This window comes from Centroberyx affinis, unplaced genomic scaffold (genome assembly GCF_046629955.1).
Source record: "Centroberyx affinis isolate AG114_WGS23_722 - 3 ecotype Tasmania unplaced genomic scaffold, CSIRO-AGI_Caff_v1 ptg006782l_1, whole genome shotgun sequence".
Taxonomy (NCBI): Eukaryota; Metazoa; Chordata; class Actinopteri; order Beryciformes; family Berycidae; genus Centroberyx; species Centroberyx affinis.
The window spans coordinates 33,548-51,166 of record NW_027283441.1 but is presented as its reverse complement, the minus strand read 5'-3'; the positions used below and the strand labels follow the sequence as shown (position 1 = coordinate 51,166).

At 42.1% G+C, this 17,619-nt stretch overlaps 1 protein-coding gene across 1 annotated transcript in view; it reads right to left on the bottom strand.

Annotated features, from left to right (window-relative positions):
* Positions 1–16: 16 nt before the first annotated feature.
* Positions 17–17,619, bottom strand: part of LOC139639059 (target of Nesh-SH3-like) — a gene marked incomplete at its 3' end in the record, with an annotated part of 40,431 nt that continues 22,828 nt past the window's right edge. Inside the window, exons 9-19 of the mRNA XM_071513121.1 lie at positions 13,288–13,353; positions 11,614–11,700; positions 9,690–9,758; positions 8,484–8,612; positions 7,858–7,947; positions 6,774–6,983; positions 5,048–5,153; positions 2,804–2,883; positions 1,939–1,968; positions 972–1,130; positions 17–139 (exon numbers count right to left, since the gene is read on the bottom strand). Coding sequence (XP_071369222.1) covers positions 17–139; positions 972–1,130; positions 1,939–1,968; positions 2,804–2,883; positions 5,048–5,153; positions 6,774–6,983; positions 7,858–7,947; positions 8,484–8,612; positions 9,690–9,758; positions 11,614–11,700; positions 13,288–13,353 — 1,149 coding nt within the window. The remainder of the gene's footprint in view (positions 140–971; positions 1,131–1,938; positions 1,969–2,803; positions 2,884–5,047; positions 5,154–6,773; positions 6,984–7,857; positions 7,948–8,483; positions 8,613–9,689; positions 9,759–11,613; positions 11,701–13,287; positions 13,354–17,619) is intronic.

Genomic DNA, 17,619 nt, shown 5'->3' with positions numbered 1-17,619 from the left:
AAAATAAGTTGTTCACCTGTTCTCGCCGGCAGCTGGTCGGCTCTGAGCTGCCGGCCCGTTCTTCCATCCAGGAAGGAATCGACGAACTGACAGTGGTCCTCCCCGAACCCGGTCTGGTCCCCGATGTTGTAGAATTTACCTGCATGGGAACCAACAGCGGGATCAGTTCACAGCCGATACCGACTTATGCTAGCACCCGAAAGCGCTAACTTCACTGCTTTCTGTGTGTATATTTTTTTTCTGATGTAGTGTAATTATAATTAATAATTTTTGTAATAACCACATAAAAAATAATTTATTGCAAAGGCAGCAATTTATGTTAACAGTGAGATTGAAAGAGGGAAAACTAGCTAGCATTAGCTAAATACTGTGATACAATATATTGAGCAGCTGTTTGTATCTCACATGTTTCTGTTTCTGTTTCACTTGGGATGGGTGCGGCTACTTCCTGGGCAAATAATATCTGACGATTTGAGGATTTGTGTCTTCCAAATACATATTTTATTCTAGTAGATGCCAATTAGGGCTGGGCAATATGGTTGAAATCAATATCATGATAATCATATCATTCAATCATATAAATCATTCTCAATATCAATATATATCACGATATGGTTCATGTATGCAAAATCACGTTAAATAATCAAATTAATGTTCATCTCATTGAACCAAATGGTAATGTTAGGTGTGATGTCAAACAAAACAGAAATATTCAAATAATATTCCTACCATACCTCATTTTTTAAGTAAAATTTGCTTGTCATCATCAATTCAGACAGCAGAAATGTGTCACGATATTAAAATATCTTCGTATCATCACAATATGATTCCACTGAAATACGATAAAGGATAATATTGAATTATCGCCCAGCCCTAATGCCAATTATTCGATTCATTAGGACACATTGATCATGTATGACATCAACATAAGAAGTTACAATCAATAATCATTTAGTAATCAATCTACTCACCGTTGAGTGAGTCGCTCAGGTAGATCTTGTACCTGAGGGAGTTACACAGCTGGACGCCCACAAACTTGCGGTACCAGGTCCGCTTCACGTACTGCTTCCCGTTACAGTCTGAGTACGAGTCCGTCTTAAAGGGGAACTGAGTCCAGATGGCGTCTTTTCCTACAGACACAGGACAGGAGAGTATTCATTCATTCATTAAATGCAAAAAACACAACAGGTTGCCTAAGAGGGCTTCCAGGTGACATAACGCACGCTATGGCGGCCATCTTGGAGGTCTTCAGTCTCTGTGAACAGCTGACTGTTGTTTCAACAGATTTGAACAGACGGTTAATTTCTGTCTGTTTCTGACTGAACTGATCATTTCATCACTGATCCATCTGATTGATTTAGTGTTTAGATAATGTCAGCTTGTTAGCTAGCTAACCATAGCATCTGGTCAGCTAACCATCACTGTCTTGTTGTTAAGATTAGCACACTAGCTAACATAGCTAGTAGCAGCTAACGTTAGCATGTTCACATTAACATCAGTGTGTTTGCTGGCTAGTTAGCTAGCTAACAGTTTGTTCAGGTTAACTGAGCTGACTACTTCTCAAGCTACAACTCTTCATGTTTTGGAGTAGAGACTAGGGCTAAAGACAAGACAGTTTACTGTGTCACAGTAACCTACATTTGGAAACAAATCCACCTTATCACACTATTCACTTTTACTGAGAACGTTACTGAATGGATCTACAGCCACACCACAACAAGCTGACTCAGCTGCTCTCTGCTGACAGCTGCTTCAGACACATTTACACTTTATTCACTAACACACAGTTCACACTGTTCCTCCATCATGGAGACTCAGCTGGCTGATGGGAGATTTCTGATGTCTCCATCAAAGGTAATGTGGTTGGTTGGTTGTAAATGCATTCTACAAAACTAAATGTGATAAAATAATGCGGATGATGCTGTGGTATTATCTTACCTGAGACGTTCTCACTCACCCGAGGGTCCGCTAATGGAGAGAGAGAGAGAGAGAGACAGAGGGAGAGTTTTAACACGATGCATTCGTCTCCCAGAGTTCCCCAGACAGTCCAAACACTCCTCTAACAGTCAGTCATGTATGTGAGGATGTTTGCCAATTTGTTTTACAGTGTTTCGTTACACAAGCCGGGCCTGTAAAGAACACTGGACTTTGTAAAGTTGTTTTACAGGCTGCTGCTGTCTGAGCTGTGGAGGCCATGTAGCTGTCGGCTCCCACGTTTAAAGGGGCGAGGACTGGAGGTGGGGGGGGGGGGGGGGGGGGGGGGGGGTGCAGAGTCATTCTGGACTTAAAGGGGAAAACCGGTGACTTTAGTTTTTTGCGATCACCATCACGGCCCTGTCCTGCTCCCAGACTCCAGACTCTCGTCCCTCCACTCTGCCGTTTCCCTCGTCAACGGCTTGTTCTCGCTCGGAGAAACGATGGAGCCAATCAGAGCCTTTGTGGGCGGGACTAAAGTTTGTGACGTTTTCAACCCGTGCCAGAGCGTTGGGACAGACCAGAATAACAAAAAATAGCGACGGCCATGGATGATATATAGCGGATACATTGGTGAGAAAATATTTCCCATGATCATCCAAATTTGCCCTAAATATTTGCCTGTCAGTTTAACTAAGGCCCTCCTCCCATCTGACAACATGATGAAGTTCCTATATGTGGATTGGAGACACTTTGCATTTACTCTTTGTTGCTGAAGCGGTCAGATCCGGAGCTGGTCTGGGTGAAGCGGATCTTCAGTGTCTTGGTGCGTTTACAGCTGGACCAGTACAACACAAGTTACTGCAGGTGGAGAGAGGGGGAACTGTACCTGACTCTGTGTTGAAGGACACTGGGTCACTGGGAGGACCTGCACCCAGCTCGTTCTTCGGCTTCACCTTAAACTCATAACTGAGAGAGGGAGAGAGAGAGAGAGAGAGAGAGAGAGAGAGAGAGAGAGAGGGGAGAGACAGAGAGACAGAAAGACAGAGAGAAGAGAGAGAAAAAGACAGCGAGACAGAGAGAGAGAGACAGAAGAGGATAGAGAGAGAAAGAAGAGAGAGAAATACAGAGAGACAGAGAGGAGAGAGAGAGAAAGACAGAGAGAGAAAGAGAAGAGATAGAGAAAGACAGAGAGAGAGAGAAAGAGAGAGAAGAGAGAGAGAGACAGGAGAGAGAGAGAAAGACAGAGAGAAGAGAGGATAGAGAGAGAGACAGAGAGAGAAAGAGAAGAGATAGAGAAAGACACAGAGAGAGAGAAAGAGAGAGAAGAGAGAGAGACAGAGAGAGGACAGAGAGAGAGAAAGAGAAAGACAAAGAGAGAGATGGAGAGAGACAGAGAGAGATGGAGAGACAGAAAGAGAGAGGCAAAGAGAGAAAGAGAGAGAGAGACAGCAAGACAGAGAGAGAGACAGAGAGGAGAGAGAGAGAAAGAAGAGAGAGAGACAGAGAGAAGAGAGAGAAATACAGAGAGACAGAGAGGAGAGAGAGAGACAGAGAGAGAAGAGAGAGGATAGAGAGAGAGACAGAGAGAGAAAGAGAAGAGATAGAGAAAGACACAGAGAGAGAAAGAGAGAAGAGAGAGAGAAAGACAGAGAGAAGAGAGATAAAGAGAAAGCCAGAGAGAAAGACAGAAAGAGAGAGAGATAGAGAGAGGAGAAAGAGAGAGACAGAGAGAGAGAGACAGATTAAATATAAGTTTATTTTGCTTTTCTTCCTTCAAAAACAGTCTATAAGCAATCAGGAAAATGAAATCTCCACATCATGGGCTCAGCAGGTCCGTACCCCCCACGGCTGATTTTCTCATTTACACAACAGGGTTTTTTTTCACAGAGCGATCACCACAGTCATGTGACGCATGAGTGAAAAACCACACACAGAAAAACTCTCTCACAATTCACTACGAAACCAAACCCCTTCATTTCATCCCTTAAATTCCCTTAATTTCTCATCACATAAACAGTAATTATCCATTAAAAACAACAGCTTTAATAAAGTAAGGTTAGTATCATGGGTTTATAAGGGATTTTATTCACGAGTTGATTCACAGAGACTCTAGAAATTACGGGATTTTTCATGTCTTTTCTGCAGGTTTACAGGTTATTAATGAGTTATTAATGGAACGTTCCTGTGTAACTGAATTTTACATTAAATTAGAAAGTAAGCAGTCAAACATCAAGGGGAGTTTAAGGAGGTTTCGATGGGGTCTCCTCCATTAATAACTCCCTTAACTCGTTTTAAGGGGATTTCGCATGAATTAAGGGGTGAGTTGGTGTAAATGTGAGGGGATTTTAAGGGGGTGCATACCGGTTCGTATTGAGCCTCGCTCCACAGAGAGACCTGCTCCGTTTTCCTTCACAGCGAACAGTTTTCCCATATTCAGCCTCATTAAAACCGATTATAAACAAGAGAGAGGCGATCGGGCTCCGGCTGCGAAAAATCTGTAATCATCTTTTAAATTGCCTCTTAAAACTCATTTTATAGACTTGTTTTTATGCAACGAACTTGTTTTCTACCTCGCTTTTATGACTCATGTCTGTTTGTGTATTTGTTACCTTGCTTTTACTGCTTTTACCGTTGATTTTTTTTTTTTTTTATCCTTCGTAAAGCATTATAAAAATAAAGCGCCATATAAAGATTATTATTACATTATTACTCACAACAAATCCATTTCACATCAGTTTTGTCTCCCCTCTCTCTGTCTTCCATCTCTCCACTGTACGCTCTTTAATTAAGGAAAAATAATGTAAAAAATAATCTAAAAAATGGGAACATGAGTGAAAAACCCCCCCAAAAAAACCTTCCAAGAACCTTTTAATATCCCACAGAACCATGTATGGTTTGTTCGTCTCTGTTGATTCTTCACAAACTCCTTCATCAATCATCATTTGTACTTCTGGAAAGACATGCATCCTGTTCGCTGCCTATTTTGGTCTTGGATCCTGGTCCTGGGTTTTTCTCTGGTCTCGCGCTCGACTCGGACCCAGCCTCGAGACTCGGGCGGTCCGGACTACAACCCCTCGCCTCGCCCCGCCCCACCCGACCCGACCCGACCCGTGTGGTAAATGAAGCGTACCTGCTCTCCGGCTTGAGGTTCTCCACGGCGGTGTGCGTCTGGTTGGTGGTCAGGATGGAAACCTGCTCGCCATCTGGGCCTTTAGCGGTGGAGATGACCTCATACTCTGAGAGGGGGGGGGGGGGGGATGTACAATGTGGTTTAACACGGACCTCAAACCAGAAATATGAATGGAATAAAAAAAATGAGTTAGAAATGTAACGTATTCATTAGATATTGCAGGTAATTGCGATTCAAACTGCGATTCATATCATCACAAGTTTTTCTTGTCATACATTTTTTGTAGAACTTTAAAATGGTTTAAAGAAAAAGTGATTTTGTTGAAAAATAAATAAATAAAATAGATATGTGTGTGCAGATTCACTGAGTTTGAGTCTGATGAAATGTTTTGCTTCCTGGACCAAAGATTACCTGCAGCTCTAAAACGTCTTGTTAAAAAAAAATCCAGTTTGGACGAAATTCTCTCTTAAGAAATTAATTGCTAATCTATGTTTGTGTTGTTTTCTTGTCTTTTCTCGTCTGTTAGTCTGCTTGTTTGTATGGTTAGCTGTTGTCTAGCTCTAGTATTTGTGTTATGTACCATTTTCTTTGAGGGTAACATTGAGTGTGTAATCTGTATAAACTGAAAATAAAATGATTAAAAGAAAGAAATTAATTGCAAGTTCATATTACGATTTCAGCTCTATTAGCGAGTTAGCCTGAAGTAACGAAGGGGTTGAGAGAAACAAGTGGACAAGAGAAAACTGTAAGAAGCTGCTTACTTCCCTCCTTCTGCTGCTGTATTTTCTCTATCTGACACTGACTTGTCCAAAACACCTGGGGCCGGATTCACAAAACCCTCTTAAGAAAAAAAAATCTTCTCAAATGCCATTTTTTTCTTAACTTTAGTCTTAAGAAAAAAAATAAAAAAAATGCTATTCTCGAAAACAGTTCTTATATATTTTCTTAACTTTTCTCTTATGTTTCTTCCTAAGAAAAAACTTAGGAATAAATGAAATGAAAGTTGTCAAATTTGTTTGATTTTTTTCTTAACTTTCAGACGGCCCTTCACCTGTCTTAAAACTCCTACAGTGAAAAGGTAAGCCTCTAATATCATATATTTAAACACATTTTAGACAAGTAGGTTATAGTTCAAAGTCTTCATAGGTTCCCCTACACCTAACATTAAGATGAACATTTATTGTAAAGCTTTATTTGGTGTAGGGCCAGGTAGGCCTCTGTCTCATGTCTGTTGGAAATAAGCTGCAAACTTTACAGTTACCAACAGCAACCAATGTTTAAATCTTTGCTCTAGTTGCTCTAAATAGGTTTTTCCCCAATTGTTTTGTAGATGGAAGCACTTTGGGTTGCCTCCTAGCCTTGTCTCCTAGCCGCCTAGCCTTGTCTCCTAGCCTCCTAGCCTTGTCTCCTAGCCTCAATGGCAGTAAGCCTAAAGTTTATTAACCAGAATTAATTCAAGCCCTACTTTGAGAAGTTCTTAAGTTGGAAAATTAAAGAAATTCGTAAGAAATGAGACTGTTACTAAGAAAATATTGAGGAATTGCACTTAAGAGCCTTCTGAAGAACTTCCTAAAGTTTCCTCTTATGTCATTTCTTCAGATCTTGGAGGAGACGTGTTCCTGCCAACACTAAACGCTAAACTAAAAATAACTGAAAAACAGGTGACGGCTCGTTCAGAAAGTGTCCTATGTGACTCTCAGCTGTCGTCTCGTCCCTGTTGTCCTACCGGTGGTGTCGTTGTCGGTCTTCTCCCAGTCCAGGATGATGAAGGAGGGGCATCCCTCCACCGTCACCACGGTGAGGTTGGAGGGGGGGGTCTTGGGCGGAGCCGTCACGTTCGCCTCGCCCGCTTCGTCCTCGGGGAAATAGTTGAGGGACGTGGTGATGGAGCACGGCTCGTCCGGCTTCTTGTCCACTTTGTAGACCACATGTGGTGCTGTGGGGGGGGGGGGGGGGGGGGTTACAGGATATTACACCTTTTTCATATCAAGGACCCCTAATTTAGTCCACATTAGAGCCACAGACCCCCATTTCATGAGATTTTGTCTGTCAGATCCGAATCTGCACTGCAAAAAACGTCCCTCTCAACAAGTCGTTCAGTCTCATTCAGATCTGATCTTTCTTAAACCAAGAGAAACATTCTGCAGTGAGGAGAGATAACTCCACTGGTCTCCGCTGCAGCTTCACTTGTTTCAGGAGTTTCTAGAACAGAGAGTCAGTCTGTAGAAACCAGTCAGAATAAAGCAGATCACTGCTCTGCTGTCAAGAAAATGACTCTTGATTCTACTGAATTCTTCAAACAAGTTGATTTGCATTGGAAACAAGAGAAATGATCAAACCTCACCGGCAGAGCTCTTCACTTATTTTAAGAAAATTGTGATTTTAGCACTCAATAATAGACTAAATGACTTGTTAAGATGGAGATTTTTTGCATTGTGAGAATATTTTTATTGTCAGATATGATTTTGTCCAGAACTCCATGACTGTCTGTGTTGCAGGTAGAGAGATAACAGAGACACTATGATCAGAACAGTCTTTCTTCTACATTCTCTAACTGTGTTTACTTGTTGTGAATGAGATAATGCTGAAGTTTAACAATTCATCAGTTTGCTGGGGACCCCCTGGAACCCCCTCGAGGACCCCTGGTGGTCCTCGGACCCCAGGTTGAGAACCGGTGCGGTAAAGCAAGAAACTAACAGGTGCTTAAACAGTTGCTGGACAGTATGAAGAAAACTCTGATATTTTGACATTCAGAGAAAATCCTACAGGTTTCCTCTGAGCTTTTTTCTCTCTTTTTTTTTTTCCCTTACCCACATATCGCTTCTTTCCCATCGCATCGACGTCCGAGGCGGGCTGGGAGCTGAACAACGCCGAGTCCTCCCAGTGTTCGAATCGACTGGCTGGAGGAGGAAACACAGACAGACATCGGCTCAGACGGCAGGGATAAACTGGAGGACATCAAAGCTATGTGATCGATCTGAGACGCTTTCCAACACTTCTGATATTTGCCATAGAGCTGAAATGTAGGCTTCTGTAAGTAAATCACCTGTTCATTTAACCCATAGGGAATTTTATTATTAGCTGTCATATTTTAACAGTGTAATGTTGATTTAAAATACTGTAAAAAATGACGAGCTGTCCAGTGATTTTTATTAAATTTCACTTGATTCATGCCAATATGACTTCTTCTTTCAAGAAATCATCACAAAACGATGAAGGAAATCTGGAAACAAGAAACTTTCTCCAAGACAATTTCAGTTTTTAGTAAGTAAGAAAATGTCCTGAAACGAGTTACATTCTCCTGGAAAAATTTGTTGAAACCGGTAAAATTGAATTACAGGGGATCGTTTCATATTAGAGTCTCAGTGATCAGACGCAGAACTAAACTAAACCGCCGGAACTAAACAGGCACAGAGACTCTGTCGGCGCCTCGTACCGTTGACTGCCGGAGCGGCGGCGGTCGTGGTCGGTTTACGTTCCTGCTTGGCCGGTTTGGCCGTCGGCGGCGGGAAGTTCGGCTTCAGGACCGGCAGCTTGTCCGTCTGCTTCAGGTTGTTCAGCTTGTCTGGAGGAAACACAGACAAGACGAAACAGACAGAAAGATAGACGTTTTTTTTTTTATTCTCCCGTCTCCAAGGGGGGACTGGGCAAATCAGCTTCACGCTGTCAGGGTTTGGGGGTTTGATTCCCACTGGGGTCACCCACGCTAAAAATAGAAGTCATCTTGGTACTTTAAAGCAGTGGTTCTCAACGTAGGGGTCCGGGGACCACCAGGGGTCCTTGAAGGGGTTCCAGGGGGTCCCCAGTAAATTGATGAAAAGTTAAATTTCAGCATTATTTAATTTACAAGAAGTTAACAGCATTAGATAATGTGGAAGAATGACTGTTTTGATCATAGTTTCACTGTTATCTCTCTACCTGCAATACAGATAGTCATTCTGGACAAATTTGGGTCTGAGAGAAAAAATCTCATCAAATGTGGGTCCGTGGCCCTAATGCGGACTAAATTAGGGGTCCTTGATATGAAAAAGGTTGAGAACCACTGCTTTAAAGGGTCTGGGTGTCATTTCTGGTCCAGTGCTGGCCTCTATCGCTCAGCGTTGTCATGACAACAACAAAGCGCAGAGCGAGACCATCATCAGCATGGTGGGCAGGTTTCACAACAACAACAATCAACCTTCTGTCAGGTTTTCCAGAGTTAGTGTATATTTTTCTTTCGATGGACGCTTGACGTGATTAGGATCCTGACATCACCACGATTCCTGTTGGATTTTTGGAGGATTATATACATGCCGAATTTACCAGAACACCCTACAGATTAGTAATAAAGTCTCAAATTATACTTTCCAATGTGTGTTTTTTTGCCGATAAGCGAGGAAAAACAAATTTCCAGATTTCTGAAGGGACCTTGGTGTGGCAGGAGCCTCCAGCCTCGGCCTGTCCTGTGTTTCTGAATGCAGAAATCTGTTCACTTTGTTTCTATCTCTACCATCCAGGAACCTGCTGATATTTACTGGTCACATTATGCTATGAATATTACACATTTAACCTTTAAGGTGCTTTGGATAGAAACGCCACCAAAGAGAATACATTTTCTTTATTAATAATGCTTTTTTTTTTCCAGAGACCGGTGCCTCCTTACCCATTTCCCCAGGTTTCCCCACCAGGTTTGTTTTCTTGTTGACTGGTATGGACGGGCGAGCCGGAGATCCTGTAACATACAGCACAGTGCAGCAGAGGTAAAAACACACGCTGGGATCTGAACTACCTGTAGAAGAGAGAGAGTCTTTACGATCTACAACCAGCTGCTTTTCCAATCTGATAATCTTTCACCGGCTGCCAGTAGTTTAAGCCAACTCCCTACTGAGCTACAGTAATGTCTTCACAGATAACCATGAAAGAAAAATACAAATACAATACATCTGAGACAGAATTCAAAGACGCCTTCACATATGAAAGGGTCTATTTAATGGAAAACAGTGGAACACTCTTTTTGCCACCATTAAAATAATGGGAAAGTCCTTTTTGAAGTGGTACATCGCAGTACAACAGAAAAATGGCTCTGTTGTAAATCAGATTCAGGCATATTGTGCATGTAGATGGTCCCTATCTAAATAAGGCAAAAACATAAAGAGCTATTTTGGCTCTATTTTCTAGGTAGGCACTCTCTAATGCACTGGAAAATCTACTTTTTTTTCTCTTAAGTTAGAACTCGATACCCGTTTCCAAATGCCAAACGAACCTGAAAACATGAACAATCCCATGTAATTCCATGAGGTTTGATACGTTTTCTAAAATCTACCAAGACTGAAGTGCAAAACCTGCAGCCAATTACACCCCCCCCCCCCCCCCCCCACCCGCCTTCTCATCTGAGCAGAGGCCAAATTCTTCACAATCAAGGAATTGATTCAGTTCCAACACTAAATAGAATAAATGCAAACCCAGAACATGAAAGATGATGGAGTCCTGAAACATTTTAGCTCGTAACATGAAACAACACAGGCACATTCCTTTCAATCAGTCCCATGTAAATAGCGATGATGGGAGGAAAGCCGCCAGTTTGCCTGTAGCATTGCTTTTGTGAATTTTGCTATAATTTGAGATATGGTTAGTTTAAAATCAAACACACTGGACTTCAAAAGCCTCTGTTCTTTTCTTGGTTAAGACGGCTGTTATTCAGGAAAGACATTGCTTTAAATAACTGCAGCTGAAACAGCTAGCTCACATAAATAAAGTGTTCTGTCGTCTATAAGTTGAACCATTGCATGTTTTACAATCTGTGTTTGCACTTTGAATAAGAGCAACTTCAGGAAAGAGTGCATGCAGAATAAAAACAGTGCTGATAGTGGAAACTGCACTGTAATTACTTTTGACTGCAAAAATACCTTCAAGTGATGCCTTGTGATTACAGTATGAGACGAAAATGAAATATATATTGGTATGATTTCTTTTTCACACAAAAACAATCCTCAAATGAAAAGCAAACAGTGGTTTCCATATTTGGATGAAAAATTGTCGATGCACGCCATGCTGTCTTGATTGCGTGAGGCTTTTCTAAACACTGGCACCTCGGCAGCAATGCACAACAGTCTGAAGCTCAACGCTCTTACAAAGTCAATGCTTGCAATCAAGCAAGAAGCAGAGGCTTAAGCACGTGGACCCTGGACAGGAAAAAAGACTAAAATAACTCCGAGGGTCCAATCCAAACGCCAGGTTCGTCACAGGGCAAAGCTAATAAGGAACAGTTTGTTCTTCAAATTTCTGTGGCGAGAAAAAGCGCAAAGCTCGGCATTGGCGCACGCCAAACTGAGGGTCTGAAAAGTAAGCTAACGATCAGAGGAGCGCATACTTTCCGAGAGGAAAGTATTTTCCACAGGCTCCGCCGAAGCCTTTGGCCCAAGCTTTCAGTCGTGATGACCCGTTTTTGGGGCGACTTAAAATTTGCCTTTGGACTTTTAACATGGCCAAATCATGCAGTCTTGGCGGGAGAGCAACTAAAGCGCCAGTCAGCACATGGCGTGGGCGAGTTCTGGGTGCAGACAGGCTAGATTCATGCCGTTACCAACCATAAAACCGCTCTTCAATGGTGGGACCTGACCGACCGAACACGCCGGGGAATTCAGCTTTCTTGTCTTCCAGCAATGAGTTGTTCACTGCAGCAGGAGAAGTACCAGGATTAAAACTGGTGCCTGTCTGTAGCTGTCACTCTCTAGCATTTCTGTTTCAATACTGCAAGAAAACTGAAACTGAAAGACACTGAAGGTGATTTATATCTTAACTAGAAAGAGCTTCTTTGACTCCCTGAGCATTCCACTGTTTTGCATTGGCATCTTACAACCGTCAAGGTCTTTCCTGAAGGTGTATCCTTAAGTGTTAAAATTAACGTTGTCTGATTTAACACTGTCTAGACCTTTAACATACAACAGGAGACAGACCAAAAATGGAAAATGGATGAAAATGATGGACACCAAAAACCAAACCCAGCTCATGCTCACTGCACAGGACAAACATGCACAACATGCACCATGTAAACCCTACGAAACACTCAGTCACCTGGTCAGAAACCAGATCTGACTTAAGTCTTGCATGTCTTACCACACTTGTATAACTATATAACACTATGATTACTTAGATAATAATTACTTAATGAACATATGAAAAATTGAATGGTAAATGCTATCGAAAGTACACACAACAAATACAATAAATCTGTACGTTTTCAAGATTTCAGGATCTTGACTTCCTTAGTCCAAAATAGACCAGAATATTGTTTTTAAATTTTCAAAGCAATATGCACTGCAAACATCTCTATCTTAACAAGTCATTTAGTCTGTTATTGAGTCCTAAAATCATAATTTTCTCCAAACAAGTGAAGAAATCTGCCAGTGTGGTTTGATAATTTCACTTGTTTCCAATGCAAATCAACTTGTTTGAAGAATACAGTAGAATCAAGTGTCATTTTCCTGATAGTTGTGCAGTGATCTGCCTTATTCTGACTGGTTTCAAGACACTGAAACAAGTCTTTTAATGGAGAATTTCTAGAAAATCCCTGAAAGAAGTGAAACTGCATTGGAAGCAAGTGGAGTGATCTCAACTCATTGGCAGAACTGTTCTCTTGTTTTGAGAGAAATAAGATCTGAAGGCTGAATTTGAGACTAGATGACTTCAGGTGTTTTTTTTGCAGTGTGGAAACTAGACTGAGACAGTAAAACAGCATTGTGTCTGTAGCGCAGCTTCCAGAGAGCCCAGCAGGCTCAGTGAAGGCCTCTGAAACTGCTTCAGTTTCTGCAAGAACAACTTCAACCAGCTACAGCGAAACCCAAACAGCTAAATTCCCCGCCACCACATGGGACACAGAGTGACATAATCTGCTGCTGTTACTGGACTTATGTAACTACTCAAATAATCAAGATCCGCTCTGACGTCCACTTGATTATTTGAAGTAGCCCTCGCCAGAAGCTTTCTTGAAATAACAGCGGTGAATCTGCGGAAGCTTGACTTGAGACAGCAAACACTTTTGACAAACGGCAACATGGATGGACAGACTGATGAGGTGATGGATGGATGGAGTGAGGGAGGGATGGATAGATGGATGGATCAGGGGAACATAAAATTATAAACAAACAAAATGGATGGAGAGAACAACACCAACATGAGCTGCAGTGGAGATGAAGACGCTGCAAAAGCGATCGCGGGTTAATGATGAGGGAGAAACACACAAGACAAATGAGTTCTTTTACCCAGTCGAGGCCTGGACCATATGGCAGGTTTAGGCAGGGCAAAGCCCCTGTGGTGCTCGCCATTTACTGTGGGGAGAAGACTGAGCGTTAAGGAGGAGAGGAAACTGTCTCCAGCTGAACCCTGCAGGAGGACAACCATGTAAGTCTGTCGCACCAAGGACAAATGTACTGCTGCACTGCCAAATATTTATCTTTACAAGTCATTTAATCTTGTATCGAGTCATAAAAATATTCAAAATTTTCTTAAAACAATTGATGAAACGGGATGAGATGATTTAACTTTCTCCTGTCACTCGTTTCAAGGAAATTCCAGGAAATTATCTCACCCCACTGGCCGATGTTTTTGACTTGTAAGAAAATTAAGATTTTAAGACTCAATATTAAAGTTAAAGACTTGTCAAGATGAATATTTTTGCAGTGTGACGAGGAGTGTTAATGTCACACATCACTGGAAAGTCTTCTGTGAAAACGTTTAACCTTACAGCCTTTAGGTAATGGAGCATAAAATCGACTTATATGGTTGTTCGGCTGAAAAGTTCACTTAGCAAGCACAGAACAGTGAGAAAATACAGTCGCAAACTGGATTTGGAGCTTGTAAATTAGCAAATGAAGGGGAGGCAAAAACAACAGAGTGATACAGTGACAGCATTTAAAATAGATGTGATGTTGTGAGATGTGAACCACTGTGGAAACTAAAAAAAACAAAAGGTTTTTTTTCGTTTCCTTTGAAATAAAATGATCTTGAGTGGTGGAGCAAATCGTTCAAGACACAACCAGGATACAGCAAAGCCAACATCAAACCAATCCAAAAGCCCAATGTCAGCAGCTTCACTCCATAGTAACCGTGTGATAGACACCCATGACCAATCATCAACTGAAAACTGACAAGGTCTGTCAAAGCATGACCAATCCACATGGTGTGATGTGAAACCAGGCCTGCCAGACCTAAACCACCGCTGCCAATACAATATGTACGCTCCACATTCGGGGTTGATTTGGATTAACTGCAGCAGAGTGGTTACACAAAAGACGGCAGGAAAAGTTTCCAACGAACCAAAGTGCAGATTGTGTCTGAGAAGAGGCAAGAAGGAAGTATAGGGAGGGTAGGGGTGAACGGTTCCATTACCCCCGAGTATCCCGGAGGTCAGGGACGAGTTACGGGTTCTAGAGGAAGAGTAGGGCTGTCTTAAGCCGTTAGAGAAGGGAAAGAGGGGGTTTCTCGATGTAGGCTTCATGGATCTGGAAACCGTGGTAGCAGCGGGGCCGTAGGGCCGCAGAGGCAATGACGAGGCAACATTTCTTTTGCTGCCTTGACCTAGAAGATCAAAAACAATTGCAGGGCCTTTGTTACAATTAGCATCTCATCTGTATCTCAGTTGGTGAGGCGCTGATCGCTGTGCCAGTCAGGCGAGCTTGAAGCCACGGGCAGCAGTCCAGAGCAGTGATGTTAGTGATGGAGAATTAAATCATTACTTATATTAAAGCTTCTGTCTTAAATTTTCACTCATTTCTATTCCAAGCATACAGGAAAATGTCTAATACTATCATTTTATTTGCCACATGGTGTAATGGGCAATTAAAAGTAATTAGAATTCATGGAATACAGCTAGAAATGCGCTTAATGATATTATTAAGGCTTTTTAAGCGCTCACAATCTTGGGAAACAACAGTCATATAAGCCAGTGATGAGTTTTGGTAGCGTGACACAACCATGACTGTAAGATTGTGCGCGACATGCAGACATTGGAGGCCATGTTGGATGAAATGTTTAGAGGTGCAACAAAGGGCATCCCACTCCACTGCGGGAGCGGACGTTCCTGTGGACAAAATGAACGGGCGTTGAGCTCGGACGGCGACCGGAAGCTGGGGAACAAGATGGTGATTGCAGACATGGAGGTCGCACAGTACAGCAGACACAGACAGAGAAAGCAACACCAGCTTCGATCGCAAGACACAGGAAGCGTGGCCATTCGTTTGATGAGGTCATCATTACCCCAGTTGTTATTATTTTTGGCCCTCTCATTGGCCAAAGCAGATCTCAGCAGTGATGATCCGTCCTGTGATTTGCTGAAAGCTGTGTGGGAAAGAGAAGGATTAACACGAGAAAGGCCAGAGGATTTTGACATCTAAGAGACGGCTGGCAAGCTGTCAGCTGAGCAGGGTAAATACAATCCCAGCTTCTACTTCCTTGCATGATTTTGACAATCTTACAACACTTGTTTGTACGGAGAGAAGTTCTCGGAAAAATAATGGAGGGACATTTTGAAAGCTGAGGTATTTCAGTTATACAATTCAAATGGCAGTCAGTTGACAGCGACTTGGCCTTTTAAGTGTTAATTGTTTGCAGATGACACTGTTATTTTCGTGGAGGTCCTGAAGAGAGCCCATTAGAGTTAAACACACGGCAACAGATCCCACTCAGTACCAAGGGGCTCTTTTTGAAACTTGTTCCCAACAGTCTTTTAATATTTTACTGTATTTCATCTCAGCAGATGTTTTGCAGTGCAGTCAAAACACGTTGTGTAACCGCAAACTGCAATTTTCCATGTAACCAAACTCCAATCTTCCAAACATCACCATTCTTTCACACTGTGCAAAATGGAAAAAAAGGGAGAGGGGAAAATAAGTAATGAAAGTTGGAAGTTGGAAATTACCAGCGGGGTTATGAGGCTTCTCTGTTGCACTAGTGGGCGCCCTGGGCTGAGTCTGCCCCTGAAGAGAGTCACCGTGTGGGGGTAACTTAGGGAGAGGGGAGGCTGTGCTGCTGGTGGGAGGGGCTTTGGTGGGCAGGAGGTGGGGCGCGGCAGGACGAGGATCCGCCGGTCGGTTGGTGTCATTTCTAAAACTGTTTCCTTTGTCTGGGGTGAGAGAGGAGAGAGGTACTGTGATCATGGGGACTGGATCGTCTCAGATGGTCTGATTCAATAAGATATGTTCTGTATTTGTTTGGAGTTGACATTGGCGATCAGTGGATTGAGATCGATTCCAAAGCAAGCAGACGTGTATATCAGTTCGTCTCATCACCACCAATTGTGGAGAAATGAGAGTCACCAGTTACATGTCTTTGAAAGGTCAAAACTTAAAATTTTCGTTCAAATTAGATTTTCAACTTGGCAACCAAATGTCAAAAGGATTATGTTTTGGCCCCATAATCTTGTACCTCATAGAAATACAGAAAAGTCCAGAAGACTTTGTACTTGTGAAGAAACAGACAGAGAGGACAGAGGGGATTCTGCAGAACGACTTGTGTTGTCTTTCCCTGGAGGGAAATCCAAACACGTCTGCGTCTGTACCGGCCAGCATGCAGTCCTGTCATGCAGACTGATCAAACCCGGCATGGCAATGACTTTGTGGGGCGACCCCACTGAGCACTACACACAGGGACAGATGGAGAGGTGGACAGAGGGAAGGATGGAGAGGTGGATAGAAGGATGCGGGCCTGCAGAAATGAACAATAAATTTGATTTGATAAATTTGAAGGCACAGCTGCAAAATAATCTGGCTCCCAATGATGTTTATGTGTATAGATCTGATCAGTGAAGACCAATTCTGAGTTGAAACATTGCACAAGTAATGCTTACTGGGAAAAAAAAATTCCTTCCTTTTATTTTTTATGCCTGAGATAAGATAAGACCAGTGTGGATATATGAAATCTATTTTCTGTGTTCTCCTGTAAGTTGAACCAGGTTTCTGCAGCAGCAACATGTGCTGTAACTCACACATTATAATGGTAGTTAAACTGCGGGTTACATATCTTTTCTTTTCACATCAAAAGGTAGCTCTACTCATATCCATGTTTAGTTGAAAATATATCTTGGTTGTCTCAGACCAGACACAAGTCTTTGTTACCTCTGAGGAAATAAAACATACTGATGTTGGATGGAGAAAAAAAAGGAAATAGATCAAACTGTATGTGAATAGATCAATAAACTGAGAAAGAGAAAAGACAGTTGTAAGGAGACAGATAGAGTGATGAATGGTGACAGGTTGATGAACGGGAAGATGGCCGCGGATGCGCAAAAGAAGCATCATTACCAGAGGTGAGACCAAGTCAACTTTGCTCGAGTCCCAAGTCTAAATGTAGATTACCAAGTCAAGTCCATGTCATTAATGTCAAGTCTCAAGTCTAAGTCTCAAGTCAAGTCAGAACAAATCAAGAGTCCAGTATCAATTTAATATCTTAAAGAAAACTAAATATCTAGGACTTTTCAATGCAATATGGTTTTAATAGGATAAAAACTTGGTAAGAGCATCATGAGTTTGATTTCTATAATCAGTTTCAACTTCAATAAATTCAATCATTCCATACAAATTCAGAAAACAGAATTTAAA